The sequence below is a fragment of the Strix uralensis genome, chromosome 1, assembly GCF_047716275.1.
Source record: "Strix uralensis isolate ZFMK-TIS-50842 chromosome 1, bStrUra1, whole genome shotgun sequence".
NCBI lineage: Eukaryota > Metazoa > Chordata > Aves > Strigiformes > Strigidae > Strix > Strix uralensis.
In genome coordinates, this window is record NC_133972.1 from 160,297,063 (window position 1) to 160,312,179 (window position 15,117).

At 44.1% G+C, this 15,117-nt stretch overlaps 1 protein-coding gene across 1 annotated transcript; it reads left to right on the forward strand.

The window, feature by feature from the left end:
- Positions 1–7,559: 7,559 nt before the first annotated feature.
- Positions 7,560–13,714, forward strand: CCN3 (cellular communication network factor 3). Its single transcript, XM_074894446.1, has 5 exons — positions 7,560–7,665; positions 7,755–7,988; positions 8,308–8,559; positions 10,412–10,620; positions 12,528–13,714. The coding sequence occupies exons 1-5, from the start codon at positions 7,593–7,595 to the stop codon at positions 12,822–12,824; spliced, it is 1,065 nt and encodes a 354-aa protein (XP_074750547.1). The 5' UTR covers positions 7,560–7,592; the 3' UTR covers positions 12,825–13,714.
- Positions 13,715–15,117: the final 1,403 nt, after the last annotated feature.

Here is a 15,117-nt window from a genome sequence, read left to right on the forward strand (position 1 = left end):
AGACTGTTTTCAGCACAAATCCAAAACATAGCCCCATGCTAGCTACTATGAGGAAAATTAAATCTATCCCAGCCAAAACCAGCACTGATATAAATGATGGATGCTCAAAATCATATATCTGAACTGAAACGTATGGTCTTCAAAATTATTCCATCTAGAAGAAGGAACACCTCATACACATCAGGTATGTCCCCAATACAACCCTCTTTATGTGTACTCAATGTCCCCGCCCTTCTCACTCTGAGACAGGATGGCTGTCATGAACTCTTCAGATCCCTCACGGAGTGCAGTGGCGACACAATGGGTCAGAGCTCGTTATAGAGTATTCCTCTGCAGGGAACATATTACTCTTGTACTTTTCTGTCTTTACTGGATAGTCATTTGCTCTATGAGCAGAAGCTAGTTTTAACCTTAAAAACCTTAAATGATAAGAATTACTTCTGAGACTGCCTCTACACCTGTGGCACAAAGCAACAACAGAGATGATAAAAAGTGCTCAAGCTAAGGGGGTCCAATTTAATTGTACTTGATTTGTTTTCCTTGCCTCGCATTCTCAGTAGTTTACAGTTTCTAATTCAGAGCTCTCCCAGTTCAAAACCTCTGGAACTGCTCGTTCCCAGGACACCCTGTAAGTTTTTGTTTATTCTCCCAAGCTTTTTCTTTTTCAGTTATGGCCACAAAAGAATATGACAAAAGCACACTGGAAAATGAAATGAGAACTATAAAATATGTTTTCATTACTTATGGCCAGATTATTCAGCACTTGGCAGAGACCAATGAGGATATGGGAAACAGCACAAAGGACAGCCCTAAATCATGCCATTTGCTAACAACACTTGGAAACATCAGGAAGTGTCAAATAGCTGAATTAGGATCTCATTAGCCATATTCCTTTCTCTCAGACATGCCCTGAAGAATGGCTATTCTTCAGAGAACAAAAAAAGATGGGGAAACCCCACTCTGCTGAACTAACATTCTGATTACAAAACACCCATTTTACCACCATTAGGTTTTTCCATCTTCTCCTCCAGCCCTTAGTCATGCAGGTATTCTTATTCTCAAAAGCAATCCAAGAGGCAACAATTTAATACCTGTTTCATCCAGGATGAACCAAAAAACCCCATGTGTTCCACATGATCTGTCCATGTATCTCTTACTGAAGCTCTTGAAATAGAAATTAGGTGAAACGTTCCTCAGGGACCTTATTGGCCCTCTGCACCAAAATGAGTTTCACTCAGCGAATAAAGAAAGGAAAATTTCCCCAGTTCTGTTAATCCATTATCATCTCATGCAGTAAAATGGACCCAACTTAGGTTCTCAGTAAATCAGTCTGTTAATTTCAGATACAAAGCATAGTTATGCATTTAGGGTTAATAAACTTTAAAATCAAATTAAATAAGCAAATAAAGACTATCTAATTTCTTTGGAAAGCAATATTAATGACCCTTTTCTGGCACAAGTCTCATCCCTTTGCTTCCCAACACAGTAGAAATCAGCACTACAGAACGTGAGTACATGTTACTGAATATACACACCTACTGCCATCCTGAACAGGTGTAGGCATCTATACCAAATCCCATAGCGTGCAACAACTACCCTCAGATTCCTTGTATAAAAACATGATTTTGGTGGCCTGCAGCATAGCCTTTATGTTACTTCTAGAACTTTGTTCAGTCATCCCGTCCTCCGCAAAATAATAGTTATGTTTTATGGCCATAAGTGTACAGAAAATCCCAGAGGGTGAAAAATTAAAAGCTAGTTAGCGTGTATGGAGTACCTGCTCTAAAGAATGACAGCCCTAAGCAGTGTGGACATGAGCCATTCCTACCCTGCTATTTGTACTATTTGTAACAGTATGGATACCATGTTTGTGCTTCTTGGCTTTCTTTTCTAAGAATCTTGGCCCGCATGAAACCATAACAAACACTTCCACCTGCACTCTTGTGACTACAAAGGAAAAATCTGTTGCTGCAAACCACAGCATTCTGACATTAGAACAAATTACAAATGAGCAAATATAACAGAAGCTTTCTTAAAAACTTACATTTCCTCTTATGTTCCCCAAAATAACAAAGCTGTATGATCAACTGGTGACTTGTGCTATAAGTATTCCCAGCAGGCTCTATAGCTGAAATAGGTCTGGAGGAAAGAAACTGATGGAACTTTTTTGGTGGAACATGCAGATTGGAATAAACTGGAACATTTTGTGAATTTCTTTTGAGCACATAGAATTGTCTGAGTCAAAGGTAATGATGCAACTCCCCATCCCCACATAATTCACTTTGACATTTTCTAAATGATGTTTCAATTTTAAACGAAATGTTGTTTCATTCCAAAGCTTTCTTCAATTGTATGTAAAAATATTTTTTAAGAAAACCTCTAAAATATTTTGCTTCCAACCCATTTTTTCCAAATTTCTATTTTGCCAAAACTGTTCTTTTCTGGATGACCCAGGAGGCATATCTCAAAAAAAATAAAATCAAAATCACTGTCACTTGCACAACTCTTTTAAGTATTGCAAAACTGATGGTATCATTGCATAGGCTCAGTGGAATTGTAAAACACCACATGAAACATTGTACAAAAAAAAGTAGTAGAATTCTTCTATAGGCAAAAGGATAATTCATTTTTAGTCTCAACTCCAAAAAACAACCATGATTAAGTCTGGGGGATTGATTCTGATAATATTGCCATTTAAAAATAATTACACCTTAAATTCTACTTGGAATAATGACACAGTTAGCAGTGTTAATCATTGAACAAAACAGTTGCTTTCCTGGAATACCCATCCTTCAGCTGAAGCAGAATGCCTTTTGAAGACAGAAGTCATTGGGTTCAGTGCATGCACTAGTGGAGAAAATTCAGTGGCCTGGTTTACTCAGCAAGAGCATACATGACCATACTGATCTCCGATGGCCAGCAATATCTTCATCATACCTATTGTGGTACACACAACAGGATTACCAGTAAACTGTCTCAGCATGGACAGATCTTTTCAGAAGCAGACTGTGTTACTCATGGTAAACTACTTTTGATCCTTTGATAATTTTCAAGCAGACTAGTATTTTTTGATTCAGGACTATCTTCCTTCTCAGAATCTTGCCAGTGGGGTACACAGAGTATCTTCTGGGTATTGATGTTATCCACTTGATCCTGCTGAAAAGGATATACACATCAACATACAGAACCTCTTCTATGAACACAGTTCTGCTGCCTGATGGGAACAGGCATCCTACCATGAATAGGAAACACCAGGTCTTGATCCAAAGTTGCCAGGACCATTCACAAATTTGCACAGATCTTCATAGGAAACAATCTTCCCATCTTTTCTCAATAGTTCAACAGTTCATTAACACTGACATCAGAAGTAATGTCGTCAGCATCTGAGCCTCGTATATGTACTTCAGGCACCATTTTCAAGATTAATCACACCATTCATCAATATTAAATCCCTAAATGTTGAGGATGAACTCAAAAGCCCAGTGAAATGTTTGTGTCTGGATTAGCTCTTCTTGTAGCATGTATGGAAGTCAAGGAGGCAGGAGGCTAAAACCTCATGAAGTCAAACAGCAACAGTACTTATAGACTAGTCATATAAGCAGAGACAAATGTTGGAGAGTCCACTTGAACCTTGGACAGATCTCTTCTGCACCACAATGTCTGTGGTACATACCTCAAAGCATGCTGTAGTCAGGGAGGGCTGATTTGAATGGCCCAGGCTAGACAAGAATGACTATCAGGATGACCCTAAATACTAGTTTATGTACCCAGTCATCTAAGTGAACAACACGGTTCACACTTCACAAATCTTCTTCCAGCATCTCTACCAGCTCAGACAGATAGGACTGTTTTAGTTATAGCCATTTCATCTGTGGCTCTTATGCTGCTACCATATGTTGAGGGAGGAACCAATGCAGTTTGTTACCAAGTCTGATGGCTTGCTATTGACATGTCAATGTGTATGAAAAGATGATAATATCACTGATATCATTAATTTACTGGGGTGTTTATATAATTTTTGTTTGTTCCGTATTAGGTCATGTGCAACATTAACGGCCCCAAAGATGTTAGGAATTTACAGCTGTCATCTAGGCTGAGAAGGGCTAGTTAAAAATCAAAAATTACAATATTTTCAAGAAAGAGAAGGATGTGGTATTTATGACAATTTGACTCTCTAAAAATTGCATCACTTGCCATACACAAAGAATGGAAGAGAATTCTGTGAGGCTGTTCGTTGTGAAGCAGTGGCCTTCACAGGAGGCTGGACAGGAAGCTGGCTTTAAACAGATGGATGTTACCATGAAAGCTTGAATTTTTGTAATGCTTGATACATACCTAGACAACTCTGGATAGGAATAGGATCAACATCTAGAAACTCTCCAAGAGTTAAGCCAGTTTTATTTGTAACCTCTGCTTCCAGTCTTTTAGATAGAGCTTCCTTTGGCGTTTCAGTGGTAAAACATACGTAATCCATCTGGTAGTGTGGAAGTAAACAGGCTGGGTAAGAGTGACACATTTAGGGTTAACAGCTTTATGGAGGCAAAGATCTGAATAAAGATCGTGTCCAGACAACCATGCCAGAGATTTAGCCCAAGGCAGACTTATGGAAATCCAGAGTGATAAATGTTTGAGTACAAAGGCTGATATTGGCCCATGTAGGAGCTCATACCCGCTGCTGCTGACTTTGTGTAAGGACAATGCTGCACCTCTTCCAGAAAGAAAAGATATCTAAAAAGCAGTTTGTGTCTTGACAATGCTTGAGTGCAGCATGAGACACATTACCTGGCTTCCTTAAGCATTCACATCAATTAGAAGCTGAATTTTAAAGCAAAGATTAGAGAATACTTCAGTGTTTGTTCTCCTCCACAGCCCCTAGTTAGCCTTTTATGTACCTATAGAGGTGTACAAGTCCCTAATGGTCAGAAATTACAGATTACTGACCTTTTTTCCTCTTACTGGGTACCATGCAACTCTTTCCTTGCCTGTGACCCTGGTGCACAAAAGCCCTTAAGTATATTCTTAATTCTGGGACTCAGCTGCTGGACTCTGTTCCTGAATTTACACCTCTCGATGCTGTTCTCTGACTGTGTCTCTCTGCAGAGTGAAGAGCAGAGGTTAATTTCTTTACATATTAGGAGGGATTACTCTTTGCAACAACTAGAGCCAAGGTGGTGACCCAAATATTAACTCACTTAAATACAGCTCTTTAAAAAAAGCAAAGCCAGAGAAACTAAAATATTTGTTTGTACCTACTAATTTTATATCATGAATAAACGCTATTCATTGCCAGCTGAGCCAGCATGAAACCCCTCCACCTGATCATCTGTGAGAAGTAACAAAGGATACTTTCATACGATAAGAAAAGTATGTCACCCTTTAAAAAGTTGTAAAACAAGTACAGACAAAAAGATTCACTGTTAGGAAGATGAAGCAGCATCCTAGAACTGGTAGTTCAAAAGTACTCCAAATTATGCATGTTTTAGAGGGACTGAAATGTCCAGGAAAAGGTATTTGGCCCTATTGTACTAAACTGCAGCATCACCTTATTTTCATAACTGGTATTTTATAAACAGATGGGGCCTTAATAAATTTATTAAATGCATGTAAAACCGCCTTTTTTTTTTTCAAATTAAGTACACTGGTAAATGTTTTCATTTCTTTGATGCCCTCTGCAGTTCTATGTGGTGAAACCTTTTTTATAGACCAGATGATATTTAAGAGTGGTGTGAAGTAATCTCATTGAAAGGGAAGGTAACTTTCAGTGGCTGTGAATGATTATCGGCACTGAAAACCTCATCAGATTCACATACAGAGGGACAGGCAAAAACAGATCTTGTACATGCCCCTCTGGCTTACAGCCCTGGGAAAACTACAGAAACTGCTTTGCTTCTCTTCAGCAAATCTTAATGCCTGGCTGAGAGCGTTGGTCATTTTGTTCATAAGCAAGATGTTGTAAAGAGTGGCTTTGTGCTGACTGCCTAAATCAGAGGCAAGAGGCAAAGAAGCAAGGAAAAAAAAAAAAAAGGTGAAATGACCTGTAAGGCTGTGGATGACTGAACTAACCTCAAACACATGCCCAAGCTGCTAATAAGGTTTGAACAACCCAGTCCTCCCCTTGGCTGGTCCTGCTGTCTGTGAATGAGAAAACGAAGGGCCAGTATGCGACTGGAGATTACACATTTCTTGTGCCGGTGAAGCCTGCTTTCCCCAGAATGACAGGCTTCTCCAGAAACCCTGCTGTTGCCACTCAGCATCAAGAAAGGAACAGTGACTTTTGTCCAAAACAAAACTTGTATCTGGTGATTTCTGGTTTTGTGCTGAATATTGCTTTGGCATAGAGCTACAGCAGCCTTGTAAATTCATGAGTACCACTTGTGTCATGTCTTAAGCTTAAAAGGCATCTTGTTTTCACTAGTCTGTCTACAACTTTTGTTTATTTTTCAAATATTTTCTCTTTAACAAGCCACAACAGAATCCAGTGCGTATTATCTGCCCCAGACAACTGGTGATCGAGAGTATCTGTATCCTAGCAAGACCCAAGGCGGCCTGCCTTGGGCAGAAGGCAATTCCTGACAAGTATAACTCGTTAATAGATTTAGTCTCCCTCATGCTTGGCCTAAATCCGTCCTGCACACATAACTGCACAGCAGAGCACTGGAGTTACTTCTCCAACGCATTCCTGAGGCCTGACATGTCGACGCTGCATCTCCCAGAGTTGCACCCTCCATTTAAGCACTGAGGAGTCAGTTACCGTTCCAACTCATCGTGTTGCACAGAGCAACTTCTGTTTCCCACCAGCCGCCACACTCGCAGCCCTCTGGTAACGAACAGCGCCCCTGACTTCAAACTGGAGTTTACAGAGGAGCACGTCAGCCCCATAACCCCTTATCTTCATGGGGTCCAGCCTCCGTAACGCCCGCAGAGCTCGAGAGGCCTCACGCCAGGGCCAGAAGCGGCGTGAGAGAAGCACCCGAGAGGTGCTGGTGTTCGGGGCGGCCGGTCTGGGACGCCGAGCACTGCCCACCCAGAGCGGCCGTGCCAGAGGCCGCGGCGCAGCCCCCCCCCGCAGGGGCAGCGCTCCGCTGCCCGACGCTTAGACCCGCCGCACAGCGCCCGAGGGAGGCGCCCGCAAGCCAGCGGGGCGGGTCACGGGCCGCAGGGACGGGTCGAGGGAGCAGCCCCCGGCCCGGGGAGCCGCTCGCCTCAAGCGCTCGGCCGGCCCGACCACCCCCGGGAAGGGGCCGGGTCTGCCCTCGGGGCTCCGGGCCCTCTCCGTGGAACGCCTCCGGGCAAAGGGCTCCCGCCTGGGCCGCCCGAAGCCGGGCTGGGCAGGGTCGTGCGGGCCCGGCGGGGCTGGGGCAGCGGCTCGGCGCCGCCGGGGCAGGTGGCGGGAGGAGCGGGGGGGGGAGCGGAGCGCCCGGCCCAGCTCCAGCTCCCCGCCTCCGGCCCGCGCTGCCCGCCTCAGGGTCGGGGGGGGGGGGGGGGTGGTGGTGGTGGTGGAGGGGGGGGTCCCCAACGGCCTCTATATAAGCGGCCGCAATGGCTCTGCCGGCAGAGCCGAGCGGCGCGGCGGGGAGGCGGCGGCCGGGACCATGGCGACGGGCGGCGGGCAGGGCCTGCCCGCCCTGCTGCTGCTCCTCCTCCTCCGGCTGGGCCAGGCAAGTGCGGGGCGCCCGGCGGGGCCGGCGGGCGGGGGGAGCCGGCCCGGCCGAGCCGGCCCCGTGACCTGGCCCTCGGGGTCGCTTTCTCCCCGCAGGTGAGCGGCCGGGAGCCGGCGTGTCCCCGGGCCTGCGGCGGGCGCTGCCCGGCCGAGCCGCCGCGCTGCGCCCCGGGGGTGCCCGCCGTGCTGGACGGCTGTTCCTGCTGCCTGGTGTGCGCCCGGCAGCGCGGCGAGAGCTGCTCCCCGCTGCTGCCCTGCGACGAGAGCAGCGGCCTCTACTGCGACCGCGGCCCCGAGGACGGCGGCGGGGCCGCCGGCATCTGCATGGGTAGGTGGCGGCGGGCGGGCCGGGGGCGCCGGGGCTGGCGGGGCGTCCCCCGCCCGCGGCTGCCCTCCCGGCGCGGTGGGGAGACCCCCGCGGGCCGGGGCTGTCCCGCTCTTTTTCCGCCCTCCCTCCGGCGGAGCGGCTGTTCCTCGGGACTGGCGGCGCCGCGGCGGGCCGAGCGAGAGCTCTCCGGCGCGGCGGGAGCGGCGTCCAGCGGGGCCGCGCGGGCACTGGGCGGGGCGCCCGCCGCGGCGCTTCGGGAGGCGCGGGGAGGTGCCGAGTGCCCTCGGGTTCAGTGAAATGCATTCGCCTTTCTCACTAGTGCTGGAGGGAGACAACTGCGTGTTCGACGGGATGATTTATCGCAACGGGGAGACGTTCCAGCCCAGCTGCAAGTACCAGTGCACCTGCCGAGACGGACAGATCGGCTGCCTGCCCCGCTGTAACCTCGACCTGCTGCTCCCCGGCCCCGACTGTCCTTTCCCCAGAAAAATCGAAGTCCCTGGAGAGTGCTGTGAGAAGTGGATCTGTGACCCTAAAGATGAAGTGATTTTGGGAGGTTTTGCGATGGCTGGTGAGGAAACTAAAACTATTTATCGCAGTCGTTGTGAGGAAGAGGTGATATCATACTGGAAATAGCCATGGGGTTGCCACATCTTAAGACACATTGTTTTGTGTGGTCGGTTTTTTCTGTTCTTTTTTATCATCTAGAGTCACTAGTGAGTATACAGTGGTTATGACTGTAGGCAGAGCTCGACAGGTAAAGGGAAAGATATTCAGAGGATGAATGTGCATAGCAGTTTTAAAAAGTAGTTAACTTGAGTTAGTTCCCAGTTCTGAAACTGCTGTTTATCTGGTACAGGGTAGTTCAGTGAGTTGAGTAAAACAGTGGCAAGCTCATAATTCTCCAAACATTATTTTCACTCCCAGATCAAAGCTGCAGTCTTGCTAGTTGCTCTGAAAGAGTATGTTGCATGATAAATATTATTCTAACAGCTTAGTCTACAAGAGACTTTTTTTTTCCCCTTAAATTTCCCAGCTATTACAAGTGGCCAGCATGGTAGCTAAAACGCCAACAAATTCCTGCCAGTCTGTGCTAGAACTCTCATCATTATTGTTGTCCTCAAAAGCATTATGAAGTGCTTGGAGAAGCATTGGTTACACAGTGAGTGGATCTGAAAAAAAAAAAAATCCCATTCCAAAACGCAGAACTCATAAATGGCTTTTGTAATTCAGAAAATAAAGCTACATAATATTTTCCCCCTGTTTTCTTACTGAATTATGTCGACACCCCCTTTAAATTAGACTATTAGTTCAACATGAATTTTCATAAGCTACTTTTACTGAGAGTTGAGGGCACTGCGTTCTCTTCCAGTCACTGCTTTTTGTGGTCTTAAGCAGTTAGTTATGTTGAAACTCAGCTAATCCATTTGAAAAACAAGTAAGGAAGGATCCAGGAAGAAATGCTCTAGTAACTTGTCAGAGTGCTATGAAGTGTCAGTTGTAAGGCACATAAGGCTTAAACAAAAAGCTTGCCACCTTTCTACTATTTTTCCTTTTCTTTGATTTGTTTGACAGTGACAGGCTAATCTGTAAAATGCCTACAGATGGATTATCTGCATTCTTTCTAGCAATGGCCATCCCTCTTGGGAGGCCACCTTTTTTTGAGCTTTACCATGCAAAAGGCAAAAATGCTGTTGTAGAGGAGCGTAATGGTAAGAGGTGTGACTGACAGCTCAGTCATGTTGCCTCTTTCTGTTTACTCCTGTGACAACTGCTGAACCAAACTATACAGTTAACAATATTTGCATAATACGGCTCAACACTGCCATAAGGGCAGGACAATGATCAGAGTTGACTATGGCTAGTAGCTGTGATAACTCCTGGAAATTACTTCTTTCCTCCCTCCCCACCATCACCCTGGCTGTAATATGTCAATAATTGATAAGATCGGGTGACTTTATGACTCTTGGAGTAAAGGACTTTACTTCCATGCTGTTTATTAGTTTAGATAAATCATTCAGCCTCTCTCAAATCATATCTAATGTAAATATTTTCATGGCATAACTTTAGAACAGGTTTGTGATGTATTTCCATTGGAAAGAGTGAGCAATAAAGAGATTAGGGTTCTAAACTGGTAAAAAAATTGGCAATAATTCTTCCAGCTGTGGACTTGAGTGAACTGAAGCTGAATGCTTTGCTGATTACACTGATGCGCACTTTTCTGTTATTTTTAGATGTAGGAAGTTGCCATCCAGGCTCCTAAAAAGGCAGCTTTTAAAATTCCTAAATCCTGGCAAAAGCATGGATTTTGGACCTTTTTTTTGTCTCACGTGTTTCTTCCCAAATGTAGTAGAGCTCAGTTAGATACTGGGTTTTCACAGGAGTTTTTCTTGTAATAAGGTTCTGTGGGGTTTTCTCTCCAGCATACAGACAAGAGGCCACACTTGGGATCGATGTGTCAGATTCAAGTGCCAATTGTATTGAGCAGACAACAGAATGGAGTGCTTGTTCCAAAAGCTGTGGAATGGGCTTTTCCACCCGTGTTACCAACAGAAATCAACAGTGTGAGATGGTGAAGCAGACACGGCTTTGCATGATAAGACCTTGTGAAAATGAAGAGCCATCTGATAAGGTATGCTGCAGAGTGGCAGGGGAGCAGGGTCTCTTCAGCTGTAATTCCAAGGTTGCAGTATTATGGTCTAGAATGCTCCAGATGCAAGTGTACGTAAATACAACTTTTAGCATGTGTGCCACAAGCCCAGTGTTTTTGGAAAGCATCAGACTTGCTGTGTTTGCTCAGCAGCTTTGTGCTGCACCTCCAGCAGGTCAAGGGAGGTGATTCAGCCCCTCTACTCCATTCTGGTGAGACCCTGCCTGCAGTGCGGTGTTCAGCTCTGGGGCCCCCAACATAAGAAGGACATGGACCTGTTGGAGCAGGTCCAGAGGAGGGCCACAAAAATGATCAGAGGGATGGAGCACCTCTCCCATGAAGACAGGCTGAGAGAGTTGGGGTTATTCAGCCTGGAGAAGGGAAGGCTCTGGGAAGACCTTATCGCAGCCTTTCAATACTTAAAGAGGGCTTATAAGAAAGATGGGACAAACTTTTTAGCAGGGCCTGTTGCAATAGGACGAGAAGTAATGGTTTTAAACTAAAAGAGGGTAGATTTAGACTAGAAATAAGGAAGAAACTTTTTAGGATGAAGGTGGTGAAACAGTGGAACAGGTTGTCCGAAGAGGTGGTAGGTGCCCAGTCCTTGGAAACCTTCAAGGCCAGGGGCTCTCAGCAACCTGATCTAGTTGAAGATGTCCCTGCTTACTGCAGCAGGATTGGGCTAGATGATCTTTAAAGGTCCCTTCCAACCCCAAATATTCTGTGATAATTTGAGCCATCCCAAATGGATCAGATGTATTGCATGTGCAGACTATTTTGACAGCTCAAGCATTCTGATTTCTCCCACAAATGCAATTGTACTGCCTGTATGTATACTTCAGAGCTGTGTGAAATCGTGCAAAATCTGCTTGGGTAAATGAAACCTTACCTTAATCCTTATGATGCTTTTTCCGAAAGCAAATCCAACATGGACACTTCATGTGCAATAAATGTGTATCTAAGGGAGCTGTCTTTTTTGCTGCTTCTACCCATTATAAAAGTGTTACTGTAAAGGAGAATAGCATGTAGCCAGGTAAGAGGACCATCACTTTGTATAATGTTCTGAGTGTTGGAAGGATTGCTAAGGCTTTTGCTCAATACTCTGCAGTTTCAATTACTGTGTTTTGAAAAGAATATGAAACATTTGTGAAGAGTTGGGGGCCTAACAAGGATGATCAGAGGTCTAGAAAACATGTTCTTCTAGGGAAAAATTGATTGAACTGAACTTTTTCTGAGTGCAGGATAATGGAGATGCATTCTCATGACTGCGTTTAGATGTTGCAGACTGTTCTGAGTCCATGGGGAGTTTAGACTGCATAAAAATTAAAACATGAGTGAAAACCTTGCAAGCAGTAAGAATAGTGAGTGTTAGGGTTGTCTGGGGCAGATGTGGAGTCTCCGTCACTGAAGATTTCCAAGGACAAGCTGGACAGCCATTTGTTAAGAATAACAAGGTGGTTCTGCCTTGAGTCACAAGAATGGGCTGTGACTTTTGATGTTCATTATAGCCCTCTTTTTTTCCCCTCCATCTAGTCCTGTAACTTGCCCATTTGGCTTCCTGATTCTCTGATGAAACTACACTAACCTGAGAAGTTTTCCAGTATAGTTTCATAACGAACATTGGTTTGGCTTGTCTCAGATGAGGAGAGGTGGCTTTAATTATTTGTCATTTATTACTGACCTAATTACACACTGGTGTCAAAGGGCAGATCTTGCAGGAGTTATCTGTAAGTAACTACTGAAGGAGCTGCAGAATCTTACTGCTGTTGAACGAGCAAAGACAACAAATTTTAAGTTTTCAGAGTAGACCTATATCCTTATATGTCAATTTTTAACTGCTTTCTGTCTTATGCTATGATGTATCTAATGGCTCTTCATATTTCTCTTAGAAAGGGAAGAAATGTATCCGAACAAAGAAGTCCCTGAAAGCTGTTCGCTTTGAATACAAGAACTGCACTAGCATACAGACATACAAACCTCGTTACTGTGGCCTCTGCAATGATGGGCGATGCTGTACCCCACACAACACCAAAACGATTCAAGTCGAGTTCCGCTGTCCTCAGGGCAAAGTCCTAAAAAAGCCAATGATGTTGATCAACACCTGTGTCTGTCATAACAACTGTCCTCAGAGTAACAATGCTTTCTTCCAGGCATTAGATCTGACATCTAGTGAAGCAAAAATATGAAAAGCATAAATTAGGTAGCACAAAAGGTATAAATAGTTTATACAAAACTTGACCCACGATCAGGTGAATGTAACAATTGCATATGTAAAATATCTAAGATGTTTTTCAAAACAGTCTAGGTGCTTTCTTTTTTCCTGTAGTTTATTAAATACCTCGTTTTACATTTTTCCCCTCCAAATGTCTTTTATTCACTTGAATGAAATTTTGTACCTTGGACAGAGCCTCCTTTTTTTCTTGTCGGTGGCATAAAGATTACAAAGCGAACAGGTAGACTTTCTCCTTGAGTTAAGGGGATCATGCCACGAGTTTCAGTAGCTGTAAGACTGGGCTTTTCAAAAGTAAATGGATTCCTTGGGGAATGCATGATACCATATCACATAAGCTTCCAGGTTCTTAACTTCACTTTGCATAATGTATATAAACACTTAAGCAGTGTTCTTTTTTTATTCTAATGAAACTGTTTCTGATGACAGTAAAAATCTTACTGATGAAAGTGTTGCATTCTTGTATCTTATCAAATACCTTCCATCTATACCTCCGACTTTCTCTGAGGATTAAGTTTGCACATAGCCCCTGAAATGACATAGCTAAGATCTCTTATCCTGAAGCATAGGAGATTGATAGCTGACAGCAATTAAATTTCTCTTTGGTAACTTCACTAGCAGTCTAATCCAAAACCCGCTGAAGTCAGTGTCTTAGGAGAACTTCATTCTAACCAATGTGAGTCTGTAGATACAACTATTTGGATGCAAAACCAATTTTTTGTAAATTCCTCTGAAATACTAACTGTATCATAGGGTGCTTCATTTCTTACATGTATATGTAAATAGAAACTGTATATATTGTAATATAACTTTACTAAGTAAATAAACTTTATGTGATTCAAAATATTTTTTATAAAGTTGTTTTTCTTAAACTACCAACTTTTCACAGCTAAAAGCAATGGGAAGAAAAAGGATCTGCATACTCCTAAAATCAAAAGACCCTATCTTGTGATGTTCTTAGTGTACCTCTTCCTAATCACTGCCCTAACAGGCATGCAATGTCTTGGTGCAGGAAAGGATGAATAATCTGTGAGGCACACATTAGAAGGGAGGTTTCTTTCAGAGTAAGTTAGCCTGGGAGATAGGAAGATGTAAATAAAGTTAGCTTTGATGTGATGTGCCCTGAAACATAGTGGTGCTGGGGAAGAATATGTGATTTGGAGTTTGGGTTTGGGTCTGAAGAATTAACAAAGTGTTTAATTGGGTCTTGCAGCATTTCAGCGTCACAAAAGCAGCCTGTGATGCTGCCTGTGCTAGATATTGTATGGCAATTTCCTCAAAAAATAGAGCCTGAGGGTGGCAGTTTCGTGTATGTTAAACCATGTATGTAACAGGATTGTGCAAATAGGTCATAAATACAGTTGTGCAGGCATTCAGCTGCCTAGACTGTGGGATCAAGCTTAGTTTGGTGTGTGTCTCTGTTAAGAGATCCCAGAGTAGTACTTATCCCACAACCATTCTATAATCACGTGGTAGGAAACAAGTCTCAAGAATAAAAGACAGAAGGCAAGGCCACATCCCGGCATATTTGACCTAGTGTCCTCCTTCCCTGGAGGAGCTAGCAACCTCCAGTCTGACGATACCTAAGATACACACAGGGTAGAATTCAGCTCCATGTTAAGACTCTGGAATTTGGTATCTACATGTAGACATCTAAATGCCCATTTTAGCCAATGAAGCCTAAAGGAAAGTTAACTGAGCAAGTATCAACAGCCAAAGATTTTTTAGTATTTTAAGTCATCCTTGAAAGTACGAGGTCCTGGTGCTAAAACCCATAGTGTTTCAGTTAAGGCTGGATAGATCTTGGGTCCCCACTCTGGGCTCTTACATGGCTTTCCCCACTAACTGTGCCAATGATAAATTTCCTTGCAGTCATTGCTGTTGTTATCAACACATCCCTGCCCACCTTATGCTGTTCAAACAGCTGGAACAAGACTAGTCTTGCCCCTCATCAGAAGCGTGCTCATGCATACATGCAGACTCCCTGCCCTTGCACTTATTAATGCCTAATCATAGAACCATAGAATATTTGGGGTTGGAAGGGACATTTAAAGATCATCTAGCCCAACCCTGCTGCAATAAGCAGGGACATCTTCAACTAGATCAGGTTGCTGAGAGCCCCTGGCCTTGAAGGTTTCCAAGGACTGGGCACCTACCACCTCTTCGGACAACCTGTTCCACTGTTTCACCACCTTCATCCTAAAAAGTTTCTTCCTTATTTCTAGTCTAAATCTACCCTCTTTTAGTTT